Source organism: Ambystoma mexicanum, chromosome 10 (genome assembly GCF_040938575.1).
Source record: "Ambystoma mexicanum isolate Mex_15411 chromosome 10, UKY_AmexF1_1, whole genome shotgun sequence".
NCBI lineage: Eukaryota > Metazoa > Chordata > Amphibia > Caudata > Ambystomatidae > Ambystoma > Ambystoma mexicanum.
The window spans coordinates 805,485,337-805,510,123 of NC_090932.1; the positions used below are offsets into that span (position 1 = coordinate 805,485,337).

A 24,787-nucleotide genomic window follows, 5' to 3' on the forward strand; every position below is an offset into this window, starting at 1 on the left:
GCAGCGGTATAAAGACTTTGTTGCTGGCTTTCCGGCCGAAAGGAACACCTCCACGACGTCATCAGGGAGGTCCAAATCCTTGTACCCCACCCTTTCAGAAGCCAAGCGTGAAGGTTGAGGGTTCTGATGTCTGGATGGAGAACCTGACCTCCCTTCTGTGAGAGAAGATTCTCTTTGAGGGGAAGACGGATTGGAGGACAGATGGACATATCTAGAAGGTCCGGGTACCACGTTCTCCTGGCCCAGTCCGGGGCAATTAGGATCATGGTTTTCCGGAATCTTCTCAACCTCCTGATCATTTGAGGAATAACAGGGACTGGTGGAAACGCATAAAGGAGTGGGAACTCCCAGTCCACGACGAACGCGTCCCCTAGAGCTCCTCTCGGGGGAAATTCCCTTGAACAGAACAGATCCCACTTCCTGTTGGTGGCGAACAGATCCACCTGAGGGGTTCCCCAAAGGGCGAAGATCTCTTGAAGGACTTCCTGAGCTAGCTTCCACTCGTGGGAGACCATGCTCTGCCTGCTCAGAGCGTTCGCTGTCAAGTTCTTCTCTCCCGCTAGGTGGACTTCCGATAGAGATTCCTTCCTGAATTGCCCAAAACCAGAGCTGCATTGCCTCTCTGCACAGTGGCAGTTACCCTACGCCTCCTCTTTTGTTGAGGTAGTGCATGGCCACCGTGTTGTCCGTCATTATCAGGACATTTCTCCCCTGTACTGATGGCAGGAAAGCTTTCAGCCCTAGTCTGATCGCTCTCAATAGGTTCATGTGTAGTCTGGACTCCGGACTCCGATGGAGACCAACGACCGCTGATGGTCAAGTCGTTGGCATGGGCTCCCCACCCCGTGAGGGAGGCGTCTGACTACAGTCATCTCCGGCCATGGTTGCCAAAACAGTTCTCCCTTCAAGATGTTCTCTGGCTAGGCCCACCATTGAAGGTCGTGGGCTACCTTGTCCGGAATCCGGAGGAGATCTGTCATTCTGCCTGAGTATTGTGACCACTGTGTCCTTAGTGCCCACTGGAGAGATCTCATTCTTAAGCGAGCCTCTGGCACAAGGAAGATGCAGGATGCCATGAGGCCTATCAACCTCAAAAAGTCAAAGGCTGGGAGATGTTGGGCATTTTGAGACTTGTTGACCATCTGCAGAATATCTAGAGCCCTCACCTCTGGTGTCGAGGCTTTTCCCAGGGAAGTGTCCAGGACCGCTCCTATGAACTGGAGTCTCTGTGATGGTATCATCTGTGACTTCTTTAAATTGAGGGAGAAGCCCAGTTTGTGAAGGAAGTGGCAGACATAATCTAGCTGGATCTGAGCTTGTTCCGAAGATACAGCTCTGATCAGCCAATCGTCCAGGTAGGGGTAGACGTGGCTCCCTTCCCTCCTTAGACTTGCAGCCACTACAGACATTAGCTTGGTGAAGACCCTCGGGCGTAGGTCAGCCCAAATGGCAGAACTCGAAATTGATAATGAGAGCCGCCAATTGCGAACCTCAGGTATCTCCTGTGTTTGAGATGGATTGGCACATGGAAATAAGCATCCTGGAGGTCCAGAGATACCAGCCAGTCCTGGATCTGGAGGGCCAAAAGGATCTGAGAGAGAGTTACCATCTTGAACTTGTCCTTCCTGAGGAACTTGCTCAATTCTCGTAAGTCCAAGATGGGTCTCAGTCCTCCGTCCTTCTTTGGTATGAGAAAGTAGGGGGGAGGGAGGGGGAGTACCAGCCCTTGTTCCTCTCCGCTACAGGTTCTATGGCACCTTTCTCTAGCAGGTCTACAATTTCCTGCAAGAGGAGCGGATCTGGAACTTTTAGAGAGCTGTGCCCCGGTGGATGACTCTGTGGGATGTGTAGAAAGGGTAGGCAGTAACCCTGGGCAACTGTCTCCAATGCCCAAGCATCTGACGTAATAGCCTGCCATTCTGTCAGATGGTGAGTTAACCTGCCCCCTACAGGTGTTTTGTGTGGAAAGACCTCAGAGTGGTTTGGGGCGGCTGATGCAGATGCCGAGGGTAAAGAGGCACCTGCTGCTGCTGCGGCTTTAGTACTTTAGACCCGTCCACCTCGGGTGGATCTCCTTTGGCCTCTGAGCCGGCTGTCCTCTGCCTTTCCCGAATGCAGAATAATAGCAAAAGGACGTTTCCTCTCCCAGAGGTTCCTGAGGGGCGAAAAGGAGTTTGGCGGATTGCAGCTCCTAAAGATTTTGCTGCTACTTTAGATGTGTGCAACTTCTTCCAGACTGTCATCAGCCTTTTTGCTGAATAACGAAGAACCGTCAAAGGGAATATTCAAAAGTCTGGCCTGTACATCTGGAGCAAAGCCAGACTCGCAACCACGCATGCCTGCGGATTGTAGTACTTGCCGCCATGGCCCTGCTGATACTGTTAGCGGAATCGATGCCAGTTTGAAGAGATTCGCACATGGCATCTTTGCCATCTTTGATGTTAAGGAAGGCTTCCCTTTCCTCTCCTTCCGGTATGCAGTTAGCCGCTGATGAAGCACACTCCCACAGTGTGCGACTGAACCTGGCGAGCGTACAAGTGGCGTTGATGGACTTCAACGCCATACTACAAGCAGAAAAGACTTTTTGCCATTGAATCGTACCTTTTGTCATCTCTACCCTGTGTGACAGTAGGGTAAGCGGATCTGCTGCTTGATGAAGTTGCCGCTTGAACCACCAGGCTCTCTGGAGTCGGGTGTTTTGATAAATATTTATGGTCCGCTGCAGCTACCCTATACTTGGCTGACAATCTTTTATTGACTGCAGGGATAACCTCAGGAGTTTCCCAATTTGATGAAATCTTCCTTTGTAAGGCTGCATGGAAGGGGACCACAGGATCCTCCTGTGGACCTTTGTCTAGTATGTCTGTAAGGTCATCCTGTTGAAAAACAGGTGAAGGCGCAGACCAACCCATGAATTCAATAATCCTTGTCATCAGGGTTCTATAGGGGGTTTCGGCATGTTCCCCTGGGTCTGGTTTGACAAATTCCACTCCTGGGGAAATGTCCAGCCCACTTGCCTCATGTAATGATTACTGTAGGTCTTTTAACCTTCTTTCCTCAGAGATAAAATCCTCTGAAACAGGTGGTGTGGTCCTCTGCAGCCGAAGGGTCTTTCCTGGTCAGAGTCCTCCCCTTCTTCATAGATTGAAGATAATCTGGGTTACTCTGACCTCGGAAATGGTCAGAAACCCATTTCTAAGGCAGAAGGAGCCAAACTTGTCATTATTGGGTGAGAAAACGTCGATGCCGTCGACGCCGATGTGAAATGCTTCGAAGGCGCCGAGAAAAAGAGGCCTTGAAGAACTCTAAAGGATCGGGATCCTACTCGAGGATGTCGACGACGTTCTCGGCGTCGTGCCGGAGGCTCTTGGTATAACCGTTGGCTGTGAAGTAGCCGTGGTTTTCTCTTTTATCGGCGTAGAAGATAGCGTTGATTCAATCGACCGATGCGAAGAACCCTTCGACAATTGTGTCAATGGCGCTGATCCATGCGTCGAAGGGATCTTCGACGACGGCGAAGATGGTGCCTTCTTACCCGATGGCCGGTGGCGCTCTCGGGTGAACTCTTTCGGCGGGTGCAACGACTCGCAGTTTTGATTTTTTGGGTTTTTCACCCAGGGTATCACCCTCAGCTGTCTTTGAGGGGGTCGAGGCTGGTTTCTTGAAGACGCTTAGCATTTTCTTCCTGAATTCCTCCCACTCAGCCTGAGAGCTGTGTTTTGCGGGGCAGGAGACCCTTTCTGGGGAAACAGAAGATGACGAGGAAGGGGATCTTTGACATCTCTTCTTTGAGTGTCTAGATCTCGAGGAATGGTGGGAGCTACTTCGAGACCTAGAATGGGAATGCTTTCGACGGCAAGGAGACGAATGCCTCGGCCGAAGAAACTTTCGAGGAGGTTTTGACTGACTTACCTCTCTCGAGCTTCCCCTTGCGCTCCCTTAAAGGCTTTCGCCGTCATGGACATGCAGTCCTCACACTCCGAACAATGGTGTTCGACTCCCAAGCACCACAAGCAGATCCTGTGAGGATCCGTTATCGACATGGTCTTTCCGCAGTCTCAACATTTTTTGAAGCGGAACTGAGCAACGGACGCCGCGCGTGGCTATTTATGGGCATGGTGACGTCGGCGCCGATACGGTGGCTGTCGAGGGACATCGACTCGGCGGACGTCGACGCGCAGCGCCCTCTACAGAGAAAAAAATTCCGAGGCCTGCAAGCTGGAGACGAATTATCAAAGATTAGGAATACGTCGGAGGACACAATCCCTTCGAATAAGTGTTATTTGAATACATGTCACTGAACCTCTACGTTGCAACCCTACAGCTCACACTGACCCCTCTTGAGATAAGCTTGGCTGCTCAGTCACTACCAACTTGTGTAGTACAGGCCTACACCAAAGGTTGGCTTACCGATTACCAAGAGGACAAGACTGGTGTAGTCTCCAACAGAGTTACTACATACAATCTTGCCTAACAGCCAGGAATAAGGGTTAGTGACAAGATGGCCATGGTACAAACAAAAATCCTTGTGGCATGGCCATGTTTGGACACTAGATACAGTAGGTAGCCAAACGCGGTAAGGCTAAAACAAAGTACACTAAAAAATAGCAAACCATCACGCCTATCACAAGCTTGTCCCTTAGGCAAAGCTAAAGTAACCAGAAATCCTCCAAGTGGTGTTCGAGGGCAAAACAAAAGGTGTACTCCATTGTAAGTATTATTGTACAATGATAAGTTACCAAAAGTAGTAACACAGTAACAAGACTAAGTGAAACAATGTATCCCAGTACTCAAAGCCTGAAGGACATGTCAAGTTTCCCCATGGCAAAAGAGCAAAAGCCAGTGTAGTGAAGCTGAAGGCTTCACTGCACTGTAAAAAATGTCAGGTCAGATTAAAAAATAAAAGCAAACAGTTTGGGGTCCCTAAAAATGGAGGGAAGGGTGCAGTAAAGAGAAATCTTTCCCAAAACTTCCCTCAAAGCAGTAGTATTTGATAGGTATTTTCTTTTTATTTAAATAAAACATCTTTAACATGGCACAACTTAAGAGTTCTTCTGGTTTGCCACACTGATCAAAATGTAGGCAGTACTCTAGATAGGACTTGGAAGTGGGAGTATTTTTTTAGAGTGTAAAAATATAAGTTCAATTCCCCAATGAGAGTATTTTACAAGCAAGTAAAATTGTTTCAACTGAAAAACGGAAAGGTTTATGTAATATTTATTTATTTGCACCTAGTTATTCATGCACATAAAAAGATACAGGTTTACTTCTTCCATTCAGGCAGTTATGATATGATATATGATGGCATTTGTAACGCGCCTATACACAAGTGTTTCAAGGCGCGACGAGGCAGGGAGGGACAAGGGAGACAGACAACGTTCCTACTAGGCCAGGTGTCATTCAGATTGCGCAAGTGCAAGGTTAAGGGGACGGGAAAAAGTGCAAGGAGGAAAGGGAGAGGGGAAAGTGCAGTACACGGTTAGTAACGGACAAGATAAATAAGGGCCAGTTAGTGGCAAGTGCAAGATAAGTGCAGACAAGTGCTGGGAAGAGGGGCTGTAGGGATACAGAGACAGTCCCGCAGTGCAGGGGTTGCCGGGAAGGCAGTGCAGGGGAGAGTGGCTGGGCCAAGGACCGAGATTGGTGAGTAGCCCAGTTGCTGATTTAGTACAATTTCAGTGATTTAGCAGGGGAGAGAGGGAGAGAAAGCAGAAGCAAAGAAGAGGGTTTTGAGGAGCTTCCGGAACCGGAGATGGTTCTCCTGAAGTTTTAGGGAGGCAGGAAGGCTGTTCCAGAGGGAGGCCTCTGCAGCAGAGAGATCTCCCACCAACTCGTTGCTTAGAGAAGCGGCTGACCCTGAGGGATTTGGAGGCGGATGAGCGAAGTGCACAAGAAGGAAGATATTTTGGAAGGGAGAGTTGAAGGTATTTTGGCCCCAGAAGGCCTTGTGGACAATGCAGAGGGTTTTGAACTTAATCCTCGCAGCCACAGGGAGTCAGTGTAGCGATTTCAGTCCTGGAGAGATACGGTCCCGGGGCTTGAGGCCAAGGACAAGTCTCGCAGCCCTGTTCTGGATGAGTTGTAGAGGCAGGCAGATTTAGGTAGAGGTTGTTACAGTAGTCCAGCTTCGAGAGAACCAGGGCTCTGGAGACAGTGAGCTTCTGGGGGAAGGAGAGGAAAGGAAGGATACCTCTGAGGAGGTGCAGCAGGTAGTGTGACTTCTTAGAAACGTCAGAAATGTGAGGCGAGAAGGAGAGAGTGGAGTCAAAGATGACCCCGAGGTTTTTAGCCTTGCAGGTAGGAGCAGGAAGAGGGCCAAGAGAGGCCGGCAGAGAGCTGCAGGGAAGGAGGGAGTGGGTGTGCCGATGAGTAGAATCTTGGTCTTACTGGCATTAAGGCAGAGGTCGTTGGCGGCACACCATTCCTGGATAGCAGAAAGACAGTCAGAGATGAGGGAAGGAGAAGAGGAGGCCGAGGGTAGCCTGAAAATGAGCTGGGTATTATCAGCATAGCACTGAAAGTATGGGCAGAGAGCAGCAATGCGGTGGGCGAGAAGTGCCAGGTACTGGTTGTACAGCCAGGGAGAGAGGTTAGACCCCTGGGGGACACCACAGGTAGAGAAAAAGATGTCAGACAGGAAAGACCCCAGTTGGACCTGGGAGGGTCAATTTGAGAGGAAAGAGGTCAGCCAAGCCAGAGCCTGACCAGTGATACCCAGGTTATCACGGAGACGGTTGAGCAGGATGGTATGGTTGACAGTATCAAAGGCAGAAGAGAGATCAAGCAAAATGAGAACACAAATAATGTTAGAGTCAAGGTTCGAGAGCAGGTCCCCGCGGATGTTCAGGAGAGCAGTTTCTGTGCTTCTGGCAGCTCTGAAGCCAGACTGGTGGTCATGGAGGCTACCAACAGATTCAGCATGGAGATTAAGCTGGGAGATGGCAAGTTTCTCCAGGAGCTTGCCCAGGAAAGGAGTGATAGAGATAGGGCGATAGTTAGCTGGGCAGGATGGGTCGGAGGAGGGTTTCTTAAGAAGGGGGTGCACAAGGGAGTGCTTGAGAGGGGATGGGAAGACTCCAGAGGCGAAGGAGTGATTGCAGAAGTCAGCAAGGGCAGGAGCCAAGGAGTCGATGTGGTCCTTAATAGTTTTGGAGGAGCAGGGGTGGACCTGTGTTGACGAGACTTTCATAGATCGGACTTGTCTCGAAACCTAATCAACAGAAAAAAGGGGAAAGGCAGAGAAGGAGAGAGGAGGGGTGGATGCAGAAGGGCCAGAGGACGGGCAGGGAATAGAGGGGGGGAGTTGATGGGAGGAGAGTGAGGACAGGATGTCCTGAGTTTTTGACATGAAGTGAGAGGCCAGTGCCGTACAGAGGGCCTGGGAGGGGACAGGAGAGGTAGAGTCTGCAGCAGGGTTGGCCAGCTCCTTGCAGATTTTAAAGAGTTCAGCCGAATTGTTAGATGCCGCAGTGATGCGGGCTTGGATAAGGGCTCTCTTTTTGGTGAGAACGGAGAGCCGGTAATGCCTTTGGAGCAGGCCACTGTCAGAGGATGAACCTGAAGCACGCCATTTCCTCTCTGCCACCCTGCACTTGGGTTTGAGGGTGACGAGATCCGAGTCAAACCAGGAGTTACATTTGGCTTTGGGCTTCAGGCGGATTCTCATGACAGGGGCAAGGATATCAAGAGTATCAGATATAGCAGAGTAAAGAGTGGAGAGGGCTGTGTCAGGGTGGGAGTCAGCCGAAGGGGAAAGAGGGGGCGAGAAGGTGGCAGCGAAAGCCTCAACTGACACACGCTTCATGGGTCGGATGAGGCAGTTAAAATAGTAGTTTATTCCTGTGGTACTGCGTGTACTACTCGTTCAAACAAATGCATGGAGCTGTGAGGGTGAATGCAGGGGCTCAATATTGTACGTCTTTCCCATTTTCTGTTGGAAGTACGTACTCCACATTTTTATTTTTTGGGCGTACAAAAGTGGCCGATACCCCTTGTCTGTAGGGCTGTTCGGGCTCTGTAGCCAGAGCACCCCAAAGGTAAGTGTGTAAATAATAGTGCATGTTTAATGTGATACTTACCCATGGTTAATTAAGAGTTTGGCTTGCGTCTAAATACATTATTTTATTTGAATACATTCTGCCTCGCTTGGTATTAAGAGTGCTCTGCCCATGCTTAACTAAATCCTGCACCATTTCCTCGTAGCTCCAAGCTTTGCTGCCCAGTCACATCGCCCAGATAATTTGGCTAGACAGCCTTTCACGGTAACCAGAAAAGTGTGGTCCCTTAGAATAGGGGCATTGGGCAGATTCAGAAAATCCATCAACACTACGGCTGTTGCGAGATTAGCCATGACTCAGAGAAAGATACATGTAGCAGTGTTCCCAAACAGTGCACAGAAAAAAGGAACCGTGGTCATAGGGTGCACAAACTATATATAGTGGCATTAATGCCACATCCGGTGCATATAGATTGGGATCTGCGCCCCCTGGAAGCAAAAACTATTTCTGAAAACCGCTATGGACTCACAGATGAGGAATCTGTGGGTAAAAGGAATACATTAGAAATAAGGGTGGTGATCTGGGGCTTCAACTCTAGCCTTTCATTCCTACTGAGAAGTGCTATACACAAGCCCAAACTAAATCAGTCATTAGGCATGCCAATAAAAGTATGTACTTACATCATCTGATGAAAAGAACTGGTCAATGATTTCATAAGCCAATTTGTAGATGTCTTCATTTTCATGATTTTGCAGTTGTTCAATCTTTTCCAATCCTAAAAGAAAACCAAACATTAACAAATCAATTTTTACAAAACATGTAAAATATATGAAGAAAACACAAGTGTGTGGCTCTTGCACTTGTGGTTCTAAGCCACACTTATGATACAAGAATGCGCTGGTGCTGACAGCGTAAACCTTTCTGAACTAAAAGCAATAGCCCGGTCAGAACACTTTCACAACATCGCCATCGAAAGAAACTCCCCGATCTGCACCAAATTAACACCCTCATCCCTTGCCCTCCATGTCCTAATCCCCCCCCCACCCCCACCCGGATCTCTCTGCACACACCCTCTTCTGCTCCTTCTCCCATCTAGATTTCCTGAAGCTACTCAAGTAGCCACCACTCAGGATCTCCTGGAAACCCTTGCACCCCCTTTTTTGTAGAACAAAAGGGGGTAGAGTAATCCCAGCCTGCATGATAAGCAGTTTAGTGTGACCAGTTAGTACCTCTTCCTTTTATTGGTACACAAATGGTTTTAAAATCACCATAAATACAAATATAAAAAGGTATGGGGTATAATGATTAAAACAATCAGTGTCCAAAGAAGTGCCTATTTCCTAGCACAAATCTAATACACTTCTCAGTAGTGATACAGATAATTCTACAGACATACAATTTATGTTTTTTACTGACATAATCTTGTCTGTGTTAGTATTGGAACACGTGTCCAAGCTGTGACCCTACCCATGGCATCCAACTTCTTCCCTTTGCTATCCAGGGGAACAGAAGCTGAAGGAGGGATTAGACGAATTCTTCCTCCCTGCCGCCAAGAACACAGTCCGGGGAAGGCTGCGAACATAGGCACTTTGGTGCAGACTCCAGCACCCAGTACCTTTTCTCCAGCCTATCCCTCTTTGACAGGGCGGAGGCCGGGTTTCTCATCAGCGCCAGGCCTTTGTCCCAAATGTCGCCCAGGGGAGTCACCGCCAGAATCGTCTAACTTGGCTTCCCGCCGTTGATATAGCAAACCAGATTTCTGACACCAGGGTGTGGAGTGTTGTCAGGTTCCCGTATTATTCATGGTTGAGACATTCTATTTAAAGGGGTGGATTGTTTAAGAATTAGACCACTCCTTTGGGAAAAGTGTTTGTGAAATAAGCACCATTTACAGTGTAGATTCCTTAATGTATTTTTCAGGAGGTCTTCGTTTCCTAAGTGCAAGATGGAGGTTCTCTGCAGCAGCATGCATTGATTGGCTGTGGCTGGGTGCAAGTTAGTTTAGAATTCCTTTTAGAATTCTAAACTGCCTTTCATTCAAGATATCACCAAAGCAGGGCATAGTCTTTATAGCTCCTGAAGTTTTAAGGAAAAATCCATCAGCAAAGGAATTAATCGATGAGGCGAGTGAAGGTGAGAACTAAATCCCACTGAAGATTTGAGAACCCGTTGAAGATCCCAAGAGGCGTAGCAGTAAATCACAGCAAAAGAAGCAAGCTAAGTGAATCTAACTTTCTGTATTCTGAGTTACTGAGCATTATTACAGTAAAGCGCTAGCAAGTGAAAAAGTAATGCAAGTCAAGGACAGTTTGAATTTGGTTATTTATTATACCAGTTTTGATTGCAGGCAAGGAGTTAAAGCAGAGGCAGCATGTTGCTGCGTGCTCTTAACACAAGCGAGCAGGAACAAGTCGTTGCTAGTTCCTTATTAATTGTGTTAAACTACATAACTTGCATACATACTAACCTGTAAATAGTTTGCGAGGTGTAAGTCGTAGAAGCGCGATGAGTTACCATCGGGCCATTAGAATAAACGACACGCGGTTGAGGTGCGCGTATGCGCGGAACAGTTTTTGGCTCGGAACACGATCTATGCAAGTCAGTTTCAGGAGACACGAACGCCGCCGCGGCACAAAGGAACTTTTTGATTTCAGTCAGCAGTCAAGTAAATATAAAAGACTATTTAGTAAGCGAACTCGCGCTGGAAAGCACAGGGTGACTTTTGGGGCAATTGAGACTACTTTGTTCGAGAAAAAGTAAAGACTCGGGGCCTAATTTGCAGAACATTTAGCACAGAGCAATGTGACTTGGCACTGTAAAAGTACTCTCTGCACCGTGCTGAATGGACCTTATTTTGTGAATTGGGCCTATTTAGCGAGGTGCAAAGTACTTTTGCAGTGCAAAGTGACTTTGCTCTTCTGTGAATTAGGCCCGGTGCAAAGTGTATTTTTGCAGTGCAAAGTTACTTTGCTCCGCTCTAAACGTTCTGTGAATTAGGCCCTCAGTATTTAAGTTGTGAAGGGACGATCTAAATTCCAAAAGACTATTCTGTGAGTTGTAAATTTGGAGTATTTGTAAGGAAGGCAGTAAAGCAGTCAGCATCTAGGATAACAATTCTTAGACTAAGGCAAAAAGAAACTAAGAATTTAAAAGGATTTAGAGATTTTGGTGAAGAAAACGTCGAGCCGATATTTAAGAAGGTTTAGTGACCAAGCAAAACCTCAACCATCTACATTACAGAGCCTATCAGTAGTTCAGCATAGCCAGAAGGTATGCAGGGCAGGCATTGGGCAAGTAACAGCTTTAGAGAACAGGAAAAGTAGCAGATCAATGGTAACCTGCTTGTAATTACTTTTTAGGAAATCTGAGCCATCCTGTTGCGAGGGGGTCAGACACTGAAGTCCAGGGCTAGAAGAGAACCTGCGTTTTATTTTCTCCACTTCCCCTTTTCCCTTGGGTTTGCCAGCTCTATAGCTATAACTCAAAGACTGTTGGGTCGGCACTCCTGCAGGAATTGCGAGAGGATGTCAGATCCATCCATCAGAGGTGTAGGTTGGGGGGGGGGGGGGGGGGGGGGGGTTTAGACCTGCTGAACAGTGCCCAAATCAGCGTTTCAGCCGCCATTGTACACTTCGGCGTTCCCGCTGCCATCGAAGACCGTGTCAACGGACACCAGATCCACCTCATCTGAGGAAGAAATATCCACACTCTAGAGCACTGACCCACCTCTTCCCCCCCCTATGCATCATGAGGGGCCAGCCTCAGGCTTAGGAATGGCCATCCTCTTCTCTGGAATCTTAACTGGCTTGGCCGAGGCCTCCTGCCTCGGGGGAATTGATACTCTGGCCACGATCGGGGCCCCCTGGACTGGGTCAGACCCTTTTGCCTGCGAGAAAGCGGCCACCACCACCTCCAGCGTCGAGGAGGACTTCACCTGTGCCTTGGTCTTCTCCGCAGCTTCCCTGGGTTAGCAGACTTCCTCTTCGAGGAGGAGCTGGAGTGAAGACTGGCGATGTAGGCAGATGGTGAAGATGAGCGCGCCCTGGTCGTCGTGGGACACCACTTGCACGGCGACCCCTGACTGTAACAGACTTGAAATGCTTGGCCTTGTCTTGGGCCCCCACAGACGGAGCACCATCAAAGGACTTGGAGAAGCCCGCTCTTCGGACCAGCCGGTTCCAGGTGAGGCATGCCCCTGCTTGCCGCACAGGTTAGAGTCCTTCGCATTGAGCAACACCACCAACCTACTGTGATGATCCTTGAATGTCTGCTTGGAGAACCCAAGGAAGATTTCACAACCTGCTTTCCTGTGGTCTGGATGGAGACAGTCGAGGCACTGGAGGTGGGCGTTCTCTACAAACACGTTCCTCAATCCGCAGCTGGAGCAGAGCTTAATGAGAGAGCTTCCCTCCTTATCCGCCGACATGGTCCTGCGTGCGTTGTAGGCTCGGTGGCCCTCTGGAATCTTATATGAAATGTAGACTATCCTTGCCCTTGAGGGGCGTTGAAATACGCTGACAAACTGATCCCTGCTTGCCGGTCAAAGATGCACACAGGCTCTATTGACAAAAATAGAACTTTTATCGAAAAAAAGCATGAAAATGTAGTAAGGCTCAGAGAAAAACACAAGGAGACTCCCAACACTTGAACGTGCGGTAAAACTCTGAAGATGGCTGCCAGGGGAGGGGCTTAGGTAGAGGGCAGTCATTGGTTGGGGCAGTATGACCCAGAGCTCGGCGATTGGTTGAGATTTTTTGGCTTCCCAGCCCGACAATGGGCAATACTCATGAGCATGTGTATCCATGCCAGACCCCATGCTGGAGAACATAAAATGTTACCTGAGAAAGTAGATAAAGGGGAAACTAAGTAACCCCTCCAGCACTCCATGTAAGACAGTGTGGGCTGGGTCTACAAGGTTACAAAAAGTAAAGTCAATTTCACTTTACTGCTCTTGGAACCAGCAGTTAATCCAAGAGAAGGTGTTGGGGAGAATTCTCAGAAATGTGCCAATTCCCCTCTACCTTAGAGACTCCCAGCAACTTTTCTGGATTTTGAGGACTAACATTTTTAACCTGGAGCGAGCAAGACCCTTTTTTCCCCCACTCGTATTTTTAAATGTGATTTGAACCCTGTTTCTACTGTTTCCAAGAGCAGTAAAGTGAAATCGACTTTAATTACATTTCCTATCTTGGCAACAGGTGAGCATGTGTGCTGCAACCCCCTGCCCCCCCCCTCCTGGAACCATCATGGCGGTGCGCTGATTGATTTGTGAGCCTCGCGGGCTCCCCAGCAGTGCCGGAGCTTCCCCTGCCTTTGTCCCGCCTCCCTATCCCTCCTCCTTGCGGCTAAGGACCCGGAGGCAAGAGGCGGCTCATGCATTGGCAGCTCCAAGACGTATCTGCAGGTGTCCGCAGAGGAAGCCAGCAGCCAACAGACACCAACAAAACTGCAAGTGTGGCATGGGTGGAATGTAGCGCAATTACTCTACTCCAGAAAGCCATCACCACTCTACCTTACCTCTCCATAAAGTAGACTGCTATAGATTTACACCATGCATACTTCGAGAGATGTGACCACCAGCATAAATCCATAGAGAACGGTCAAGATTAGCCTGCGTCACCTCTAGACAGGTGTAATAATGTTAGCATGTACACACTTAGATGGAATCCTTGACTCCAGCTTGCGTTTCATCTAGATAGAAATGTGAATGTTAGCATGCGCCACACTTAGATGAAACTGAATGATGAATAGTGCAACACCTGAATGGAATCATAATCACTAGCCTTCCTCACACCTAGACGGAATATTGAAATTGACAAGCGCCACACTCCGATGGAATGGTGAACGATGGCAAGCATCACACCTAGACATAATGGCAGGGAGAGCAAGGCCAACTAACCAATCCACTAACAATTTCATCCCTCGGCATACACCTCTCAAACTAACCAAACAACCACAAGCCTAAAACGCAGCAATCCGCACAAACTTCACTGCAACAACAAACAAACCGCACACAGACTTGCACAACAGCACACACCAACTACTGACCGTAAAACACGCCAAGCCCAGCCAACTGACCCGCCGGGCTGAGGCTGCCAAAAGCACATCACTGCTCTCTTGCACATTTCCAGCTTATTCCCACTAACTCGCCCCCCTCCTCTCCCTCTTTCAGAGCCGCCAGGGGACCACTCCGGTGGCGATAGTGCGCAGTACAAATATCCTTTAACATTAACATGCATTGTAACTTTGACCCAGCACACAATATCTTACAATAGGGTGATGGAGGGGTTAGTTTCCCCTTTGTCTAGCTTCTCATGTAAGGAACAAGTTACTTACCTGTAACTGTTGTTCTCCAGCATGGGTCTGGCATGGATTCACATGCTCATGAATATTCCCTGTCAGGCTGGGAATCCTCCGTAAAGAAAATAATCAGTATCAGTTTTGTTTCTGATCTGTCTTTCTTAGTAGTAACCAATCACTGGTCTCTGGGTCATAATGCCCCCAGCCAATGACTGCCCTCTCCCTAAGCCCCTCCCCTGGCAGCCATCCTAAGATTTGGTAGCACGTAAAGTGGCAGTATGACCAAGCGAAGAGCCGCAGAGGGGTAGGAGGGAGGGTTTGCATGTGAATCCATGCCAGACAAATGCTGGAGAACAAAAGTTACAGGTAAGTAACTTGATCCTTATCCAGCATGGGGTCTGGCATGGATTCACATGCTCATGAATATAAGAAAATTAACAAGGGGGGTCCTGGGAGTCCCTCTGCCAGACATTAGCCCCGGTTACGAGAGACTTACCCAGAGTCTTTAGCTCACTATCTTTCACAGAGAAGAAATATCCAAAACATATCAGTCTTTGTCCTGCCCTGGGGCAGTCCAGCACCGAAATGCTAAGCAATTCTCCTCTGAACAAGAGCACCAACAGAAACCCCAGACACGTGTTTAGGTCTGGTTGGACCTCATCAGTAGGGTGGATCTGTGCCTCTATAAGGACGACCCCCTTGTTAATATGAATATAAGAATACACAGCAGTACACACATGCACAACCACGGTAGGTGGCAGGGCTCAACATTAAGCATTACATAAACTCAACATTAAGCAACTCTTACCTCCTCACCAGGCCCACTTTCAGGCGAGACAAGTTGCGCAGCACTGCTTGGCCGACTCTGGACTCCTCCCTGGAATCCTGGTCGACGCAGTAGAATCTCGTGAAGGTGTGCGTCGACCTCCATGTAGCAGCCCTGCAGATGTCCAGCAGGGGCACACCAGAAAAGAACTCTGTGGTAGCAGCAATCGCTCTGGTCAAATGGGCTCTCGGACGGCCGGGCAACGGTCAGTTTGCCAACCGATGAGAGTGCATGATGCAGCCGGAGAGCCATCTGGAAATGGAAGCCTTCGAGAGGGCCTTCCCTTGATTCACAGGTCCCAAGTTCACAAAAAGCTGTGATCTCTTCCGAAAACTCTGCGTGCGGTCCACATAGAACTTCAGCGCTCTAGCTACATCCAGCAAATGCAAAGTCCTCTCGGCCAGCGACAAAGGCGTCGGGAAGAAAACTGGCAACACCAAGGGCTTGTTAAGGCGGAAGTCCGACAGCACCTTGGGCATGAAGGAGGGGTGCGTCCTCAGCACCACCCTAGTCTCATGGAAAGTCAAGTATGGAGGCTTGCAGGTTAGGGCCTGGATCTCTCCCACTCGTCGTGCAGAGGTGATGGCCACAAGGAACTCTGTTTTCCACGACAGAAATTTCAACGGTGCCGAATGCAGAGGCTCGAATGGTGGCCCCATGAGCCTGGTGAGCACCACGTTGAGCTCCCACGCCGGGGCCGGAGCCTTCACCGGCGGGAACAATCGGAAGAGTCCCTTCATAAATTCCTTCACCAGGCGATGAGACCACAGGGATGACCGTCCCGAAGTTCTGGTGTAACAGGAAATCGCTGCAAGATGGATCTTGATGGAAGCGCGAGCTAGTCCCGCCTTGGCCATCGATAGCAGGTACGGCAGCACTTGAGGGGCCGCAATTGGAAGAGGGTTAACCTTCTGTGCACGGCACCAGACAGAACCTCTTCCACTTGTGTCCGTAGCACTTTAGAGTTGAGAACGCCCTGGCCTCTGGCAAGCACCTCCTTGCAGTAAGCCGGGATATCGTATCCTCCAAACTCTAATGCTGCAGGAGCCAGGCATGCAAGTTCAACGATTCCGGGTCGTGATTGAGGATGACGCCTCCTTCTCTGGAGAGGAGATATGCGTCCGTCGACAGTCTGACTGTGGGGGACGCTGACAAGTCCAGAAGGTCCGGGAACCAGATCTGTCTCGGCCACGCCGGTGCGACAAGGATCATCTTGCACCGGACCTCTTGAGTTGGTTGACGAGTCGGAACGGCAACGGAGGGAATGCATACAGGAACAGGCCGTCCCAGGGGAACGAGAAAGCATCGCCCATGCTCCTCGGCTGGGGAAACCTGCTGGCGAACCTCTGGCACTTGAAGTTCGTCACAAACAGGTCGATCTGGGGTTCCCCCCCATCGCTGGAAAAGTCGATTCACTTGATCCTGATGCAGCTCCAACTCGTGGCACGAGCGCAGCTCCCTGCTGAGTGAGTCGGTGATGACGTTCTTTGTTCCTGCTAGATGGAAGGGCACCAGAAACATCCCCTGGGAGATGGCCCAGTGCCACAGATCCTGGGCCTCCTTGGACAGGGCTGGGGATCTGGTGCCTCTATGCTTCCGGATGTAGAACATCGTGGTGGTGTTGTCGGTGAAGATCCTTACCACCTTGCCCTTGACGGACGGGAGAAATGACCTGAGGGCCCAGAACACTGTTCGGAGATCCAGGATGTTGATGTGGAGTGACCTCTCCTCCGGGAGCCAAAGGCCTCTCGCGTGCAGATCTCCGGTGTGCGCAAGTCCTTGCCCGCCGCGAGATGCATGCGGGTGCCCCACCGTCGAATCGCTTGGCGGAAAACCTTGTTGAGCGGGATCCCGTCTTTGAAGCTGCCAGTCGCTTGTATCCAATGGGCGTCGAGGAACTCTTGTAGAGGACACATCCGTAGCCTGCACAGGTACACCAGGTAGAATCATGAGGACATAATTCCGAGCAGGGACTTCATGGATCTCACCCTGCCACGCCCGTGGCCAGCAGGCGCTGCACCTCGCCAATGACGGCCTTCGTCCTCTCCTCTGACGGCAAGGCCAATCGCGCCACTGTATCGAGCTTGGCACCCAGAAACAGTGCGACCTGCAACGGGACCAGGTGGGATTTCGAGTAGTTGATGGAGAAGCCCAGATCCGTGAGAAGTTGGACGGTCTCCACTGTGTGTTCGACAGCGAGTTTTCTTGTCCTTGCAGGGATGAGCCAATATTCCAGGTAGGGGTAGACGTGGAACCCCCGCAGGCGCAGCCGTGCCGCCACTGGTGCGAGGCACTTGGTAAACACCCTGGGTGCCGACTTCAGCCCGAATGACAGGGCCTTAAATTGGTAGTGCCGCCCTTGGACTACGAATCTGAGAAACTTTTGGTGTCCTTTTAGAATGGGGATGTGGAAGTAAGCATCCTCCAAGTCCAGCGATGATAGGAAGTCGCCCTCCTCCAGCTGTCCCAGCACATGCTGGAGGGTGACCATCCAGAACTTGTGCTTTGATGTATTCGTTTAGCCGCTGCAGGTCCAGAATGGGGCGCCAACCGCCTGTCTTCTTTCTGACGAAGAAGTACCTTGAGTATAACTCCGGAGCCCCAGAGCCTCTTCGGGACGAGCTTGATGGCAACCTTCTTGAGCATCACCCTTACTTCTAACAGCAGTTGATGGGTGTGATTTTCCTTCCTGCGGGGGCACTTTCTTTGAAATTCGAGAGTGTGCCCGTGGGCCAGGGCACCCAGCACCCAACGGTCGGTGGAGATGGACTCCCACACGCTGACTAACTTCGCTAGCCGGCCTCCCACCGGGGTGCTCTGGTGGGGGCCCGACGCTACGGCCGGTTCAGTCCTGCTTGGAGGCTGCCTTGCCACCGACGAGATCCTCCTGACTTGCCGCGTTCTCTGTAGGCCTCCTGCGACAAGGAGCGGGCCGCCTGGCGGTACCTCAAGGAGCCGCCGCCGGATCCCTTGGAGGCACTTTGTCTGCCTTTGGCGTTTCGAAAGGGTGGCCGTTGTTGCTTCAACACTCCCAAGGCCCGAGCCATCTCCGTGTCGGTCTTGATGGCCTGAAGTGACTCATCCACTGTTTTTCCAAACAGGTTGTTCCCGTTGAAGGGCATGTCCAATACTCTGGTTTGCACACCCTGGCGGAAATCAGTTGCCTTGAGCCATCCCCGTCGTCGAAGGCAAACAGCGTTGCCTAACTGGCGGAATCCGGTGTCAGCGATATCCGTGGCCACCGTTATGGCGTGGTCCGACGCCACCTCACCTTCCTGTAGGATCTCCAGGGCCTCCGACCTCTTGTCCAGTAGGAAGTCTAGCAGGGGAGCGATCTTGTACCACAGCTCCCTGTCATAGCGGGCCACAATCGCTAGGGTGTTGGCCGCCTTATTTGTCGTCGCCGCAGACGAGATGACTCGTCGTCCCATGGCGTCTAGCTTCTTTCCCTCGCCGTCATCAGGTGGGGAGGTTGAAGTTGAAGATGATGCCCCCGCCGCATAGACGACCAAATCCAGGGTCGGCTGTGCCCCAAGGCACAAAGGGGTGGAATCGGGGACCCGGTACCACTTCTCATACTGATCCCTCTTGGCAGGCGTCGTGGACGGGTTCTTCAGGAGAGTAAGTCCCTTGTTGAGGCCTTTCATGACTTCAACCAGCTCCTCAGAGGCTGTATCCGTGTCCATAATGGCCACCGCCCCCCTCTTTCCACCGGGGTCTCCACGGGGGTCTTATCGATGAGCTGAAGAGGATTCCCTCCGTGGTGGCAGGGAAACTCTGGTCCCCTGAGGTCGCCTCCACTGGCGTAGCCTCCACAGGCATTGCCAGGGCCGGCGCGACTCCCTCGATAGAGGCCTTTGCCGGGTGAATCAAGGCCTTCATCACCTTGGGTGCGCTTGAGGCCTTCAGCTTGGGAAGTGAGGGGGGGGGGGGAGGGTCACCGCCTCGCTCCCCCTCGGCTGTCTTAGAGATCGACCGGGGCTTCTCCAGAAGCTTACCCGGGTTCTCAGGCTCGTGGTTGATGGCATCGGTGAAAGCGCGCCCTGCCTGGCAGCAGAGGAGCCTGACCCTTTGGCACTCCCGGTGCCCGCGGACTCACTATGCTTTGCCTTCTGTTGGGCCCCCGTTGCCGGAGCGCCCTCAAAGGACTTAGAAGACTGCTCGGACCTCTTCTCACCTGCTGGGCTCTTTCCTTCCAGCCAGTTGGCGAGGCAGATACGCCGATTCTTCATGGTCCATTCCGACACATTCTTGCAAAACACAGTCCTTCTCCACGTGCGTTTTGTCTTCATGAAGGTAGTAGAGGCATCTCGAATGCTCGTCGTCCTTCAAAACATTCTGTAATCCGCATCCAGGGCCGTTCCTGAACAGCTTGGATCCCGGTGTCGAGCTTCCCTTGTCCTGGGCCATGTCCGCGAGGTAGGCCTCAAATCTTCTGGAATCCTCCAAGAAGCATAGCTCGACGAAAACTTTGCCCTCGAGGGGTGTAGAAAATTCCGAAACGGGTCCCCGTTGATCGGAAGTAGAAACGGTGGAGCTCGAGGCTCGATTGACCGAAAAAAAATTAGATTAAACTCTTTGAAAAATCGCAAAACGCAGTAAAAGCTCGAGAGCTAAAGCACGAGGACTCCCAACACTTGAACGTGCGGTAAAAATCTGAGGATGGCTGCCAGGGGAGGGGCTTAGGGAGAGGGCAGTCATTGGCTGGGGGCAGTATGACCCAGAGACCAGTGATTGGTTACTACTAAGAAAGACAGATCAGAAACGAAACGGATACTGATTTTTTTCTTTACCGAGGATTCCCAGCCTGACCGGGAATATTCATGAGCATGTGAATCCACGCCAGACCCCATGCTGGAGAACATTATGTTACTGTTTCCGCGATGAATGATGACAGTGGTTTACTTTTAACTGCCGTGTTGTGCATTTACGCGGGCTGCATTCGCAGCTGCAGTAAAGCATCCAAAGGTGCCATTTTTGTCAAAATGGCCCCTGTCGTCTTTTTGACCATTTCTTTGTGTAAAGGTCATTCTTGAGATTTACACTGCGCACCAAACCAAGTTTAGTCCCTTTGTTCACTTTGGCAGGATTCACAAGTGAAGCCTGCCGCTGGCTCCATGGCGTCTGGCAGGCAACTAAGGAGGTGCCCGAAGCTCCCTGTGCTTAGTCTCCTAGGAGAGAGGAATGTACTCTTAGGAGATTGGCTGGCTTGCTGGCAAGGACAGCCACCCTGCTGTGTGTCTGACAGCTAGGCTGGAATGAATGGGAGAAACCTACATACATTTCTTTTTTTAAAAAAAGCTTTTTGGCTTGGAAGGCAGAATCAACCACCGGACGAAGGAATCCGAAGAACTTGAAGATGCCTGCTGCAACTCCTGTACGGTTAGCTGGTGAAGCCCTGCTGCTGTGCTGAAACGCCAAATTCATTTAAACTAGAGAAGCCATGTAAGGACAACTTCTCCCTTGAGTTGATAGGACCAATCAACTCCAAAGTAAGCCACCTGGACAGCCTCTCGGAGCTGGTTGAAATTCCACTGCAGATTCTGCTGGAACCGAATAGCCAGGGAGAGGACCACCAGATTGTGTGTGTTGCTTTAAGTTAGCCAAGAGCTCCAGGAAGATCCTCTGGACTCCCAGGAAGCAGGACTGACCGAGCCTGAGCCACCTCAGAGTGCTGGGCCCCAGATGCAATGAAAGCCCATCTCAAACCGCAAAGTGCCACTGAATAGAAGTTGGTCCTTTTCTGTAGCCGACCGTCCCGTTGCAGTGCAGGAGTCCTCCAGGAATCCCCCTTTTGTCCCCACAACTGAGGCCCAGTAACACTGGCTCTGCACAGTAACAGAAGCCAGCCAAAGCCCTCTTCTAACCAATTGTACTGTACAGTCTAAGAGAACTTACCTCTTGTCGTCTAACCTCACTTGTTCTCTGCCGAGACCTGTCTTGGTTGCTCTGCAGAGTTGCTAACGGCTCCTTTACCTCACAAGCCTAAACAGCTTGTGGCCCTGCTTCAATTTCTTCTTTTCTACAAAGACTTCTAAAACATTGTGCAAGACTTACCTACCCCTGAGAAGTGCTTCAACTCACCTAGACTTTTGCCCAATGGACTTTGGACTAGCCTGGCTCCCTGAATGACCCTTCTTCCCTCCGACATTGTGTTTGGTCTTCCTTTCAGGAAGACGTTAACTAACCTTGCATTTGTAAGACCTCTTGTTTTGTCCTAATAACCTCTTTGACAAACTATTAAGTCTGATTCTAAACGCCAACAGTAATATGACATGCATTACTTAACGTAATAGCATTTCTGATGATTGTATCTGCTTAGATTCACATGCTGTGCATATGGTCCGACATCCAGTGGTAACCGCAGAGTATTGCATCTTGTCTTTCGGGGACCGAAAGGGGTTGTCGGCATATGGGTGTCCGTAACACTATCCGTGACGTGTAGTGTACCAAAAATCCCTCATGCGCCGAGGTCCCTCCGATTGTATTTTTTCTGCCATGAGTGAGTCCAAGGCTATAGTAAGTGAGTACATAAAGAGAGAAAGTAGTAAGACGTCGATGTTCCTTCCACCCCGAGCAGGGAGGTAGGGAGGGCGCATGTGAATCTAAGCAGATACAATCATCAGAAATGCTATTACGGTGAGTAATGCAGGTCTTCTGATGCTTGTTAATCTCCTTAGAATCATACTGTGCATAGACTAGCGAGCAGTACCCGGAGTTGGAGGTGGGTTGTGAGAAGGAACAGTAGAGAAAAGAGGTCTTAGTATTGCTTGTCCCACCTGACAATCAGACCTAGAATGAGTGTCTAGGCAATAGTGTTTTGTAAAGGTGTGTACAGAACTCCAGGTTGCCGCTTTACAAATGGACTCGAGAGGAACATTTGCAATGAAAGCTATGAGTGCCTCTAGTAGAATATGCTCTAAGCTTGAAGGGCAGTTCTCTCTTAGCAAGAGTAACAGTGTGATGCATTTGACAATCCACCTTGAGATAGCCGATTTAGAGACAGGATCCCCTTCTCTACCAGCTGCCACTGAAACGAAGACCCGTTTAGACTTCCTCAGTGGTTTAGTTCTTTCCAGGTAAAACATGACTGCCCTGCGCACATCCAGTGTGCGTAGGCTTCTTTCAGCCATGTTAGTAGGGTACTGGAAGAAAGTGGGTACTTTGATTGGTTGACATGGAACTTTGAGATGAATTTAGGCACAAATCTGGAACTACCTTATCTTTGTGGACTGTAACAAAGGGCTCTAGAACAGAAAGAGCCTGTAGTTCCCCGACCATGTTATCCAGAGACCGTTCCCCTTGGATCGGTTCTGAGGGTACCTGGAGGCGTAGTCTTGGCATTGGGCTTTCTCCTGAGTAGCGAACAAGTCGATCTCTGGGAAGCCCCATTCTGCAAAGACATTGGATATAATGTCTTTGTGTAGCCACCATTTGTATTCTTCTGGCAGAGGAAAATCTCTGCCGAGTAGGTCTGCCAGAAGATTGAGTTCCCCTGGAACATGTTGGGACAACAAAAAACATCTTGTGTTTGAGAGCCCATATCCAAATGTCTTGGGACAGATCGGATAGCGCTGACGAGTGAGTGGTCCCGTTTGTTCAGGTAATACATTGCTGTAGTGCGGTCCGTTAGGATCAGCACTGTCTTCCCGTTGCATCTGAAAGGCCTTCAGTGCTTTGAACACTGCTAATAGCTCCAGTAAGTTTATATGGTGGACGCTACTTGAGGGGACCACACTCCATGCGCTGTCTGCTGAAGTAGGTGAGCCCCCCTCCCCCCACCCTGTGAGATGAGTCTGTCGTGAGAGTGGCTTCCACTGCAGGGGTGGTGAAGGTCTTCCCCTTCAAGAGGTTCTCTTGACCACCACTGTAGAGAAAGAGGGCTGCCGAGACAACTACCAGATCTTCGCGCTGTCCGCTGGCCTAACACCACTGGCTGTTGAGTCACTCTTGCATGGGACGCATGTGCAGCCACGCGTGGGGGACGAAGTATATGCATGACGCCATCATTCCTAGCAAGCACATGGCTTTGCACATAGTCACCTCCCAACTGGCTACATATTGAGGGATCGGAAAAAGCATGTTCTGAACCCTCTCTTTGGAGGGGAAGACAAGACTGTCCTTTGTCTGAATTAGAGCTCCCAGAAATTGTTTTGACTGGGGACTAAACTGGATTTCTTTTGATTGATTGAGAAACCCAGACTGAACAGGAGATGTACTGTTTTTTGAGTGTTCGAAAACAAACGAAAGAGTCCCCCGTAATGAGCCAGTCGTCGAGGTAATGGTAAACTGGGACTGATAGTCTGCGCAGGTGTGCCCCCGCCACTGCCAGGACTTTGGTAAACACCCTTGGCGCCGAGGCGATGCCGAAGGGGAGTACCTTGAACTGGTAATTCCTGTCCTGGATCATGAACCTCCGGTATTTTCTGTGCGCCGGCAAAATTGAAATATGAAAGTATGTATCTTTCGTGTACATATAATGCCATGTAATCCCCTTGTTTCAGCAATAGACTCACCTCTTACAGTGTTACCATGCAAAACTTCTGGGATTTTATAAACTTGTTCACTGGGTGCAGATCTAGAACAGGGCGCATGGTGAGATCCTTTTTGGATACAAGGAAGTACACTGAATAAATACCCTTGTTTACCTGAAGAATAGGGACGGCTTCTATGGCGTCCTTTCCCAGCAGCGCTTCCACCTTTTGGTTCAGGATCTCCAGATGGTCCGGTGAAAGGCGCCGTGAGCTCGGCGGTCTGAATTGTGGAGGTCAGGCGAATTCCATGCAGTAACCGTGGGCGACTGTCTATGACCCACTGGTCTGAAGTTATTCCCTCCCATGCCATGAGGAAAGATGTTAATCGCCCCCCGACCGGGGTGACCTGGGAGGGGACCTTGATTTGGTGGTCATTTCTGACCAGAGGCTGTGGCTCCTCTGGGATTGGGGCCTCTGCCGTGTTTCTGACCCCTTGATGGGTAGTATGCAGTGTTTCCAGAAGTCTGTCCCAAGGTGAAGTTTCCCATGCCGTAGTTGTTTTGGCCAGCACGGGATTGCCCTTGAAAGGACCGCCAAGTGTTATTACCCCTCTGGGTGGAAGGCTTCTGTGCGATCTGTTGTAGAGACTTCAGAGTCTCATGCTCCTTCTTGGCTGTTTCCAAAGCTTCATCCACCGCCTTCCCGAAGAGGTTGGAGTCCTCAATGGGCTTGTTGATGAGGGAGGCTTGAATTTCCGGTTTAAAACTAGACGTACGCAGCCAAGCGTGTCTTTTCAGCAAGGTCCCTTGGGCCAGAGTCCAGCCTGCAGTTACCGCAGTGTTATATTATTGTTATTGTGCATTTATATAGCACCTTATATACCATTGGTATGGTCTGAAGGCGCTGTAGGTTGAACGCCCTTGGGAACCGAAGTTTGGGTCAGTAGAGAGCGTAGCGAGAGTCCAAAGGTGCGTGTGCGCACCAGGTATGTGTGCAGCTGGTGCGGAATTAGTGTGGTAGCTGCTTCTTAGCGGTAGGTGTTGTGGTTGAGAGATCAGGAGTATGTTTTCGCACTGGCAGGATTTATCCAGGTCGAGTGTGGCTGCGTTAAGCCGAGGAGAACGCCTGGCTGGGGGGTGTGAAACCAGTAGTGTTTACTTAGAGTGATGGGGAGTGAGCGGGATATGTTG

The 24,787-nt window shown here is 50.3% G+C and overlaps 1 protein-coding gene across 1 annotated transcript in view; it reads right to left on the reverse strand.

The window, feature by feature from the left end:
• KPNA4 (karyopherin subunit alpha 4) overlaps nucleotides 1–24,787 on the reverse strand; it is a 422,537-nt gene that overhangs the window by 29,030 nt on the left and 368,720 nt on the right. Inside the window, exon 16 of the mRNA XM_069618469.1 lies at nucleotides 8,678–8,772. Coding sequence (XP_069474570.1) covers nucleotides 8,678–8,772 — 95 coding nt within the window. The remainder of the gene's footprint in view (nucleotides 1–8,677; nucleotides 8,773–24,787) is intronic.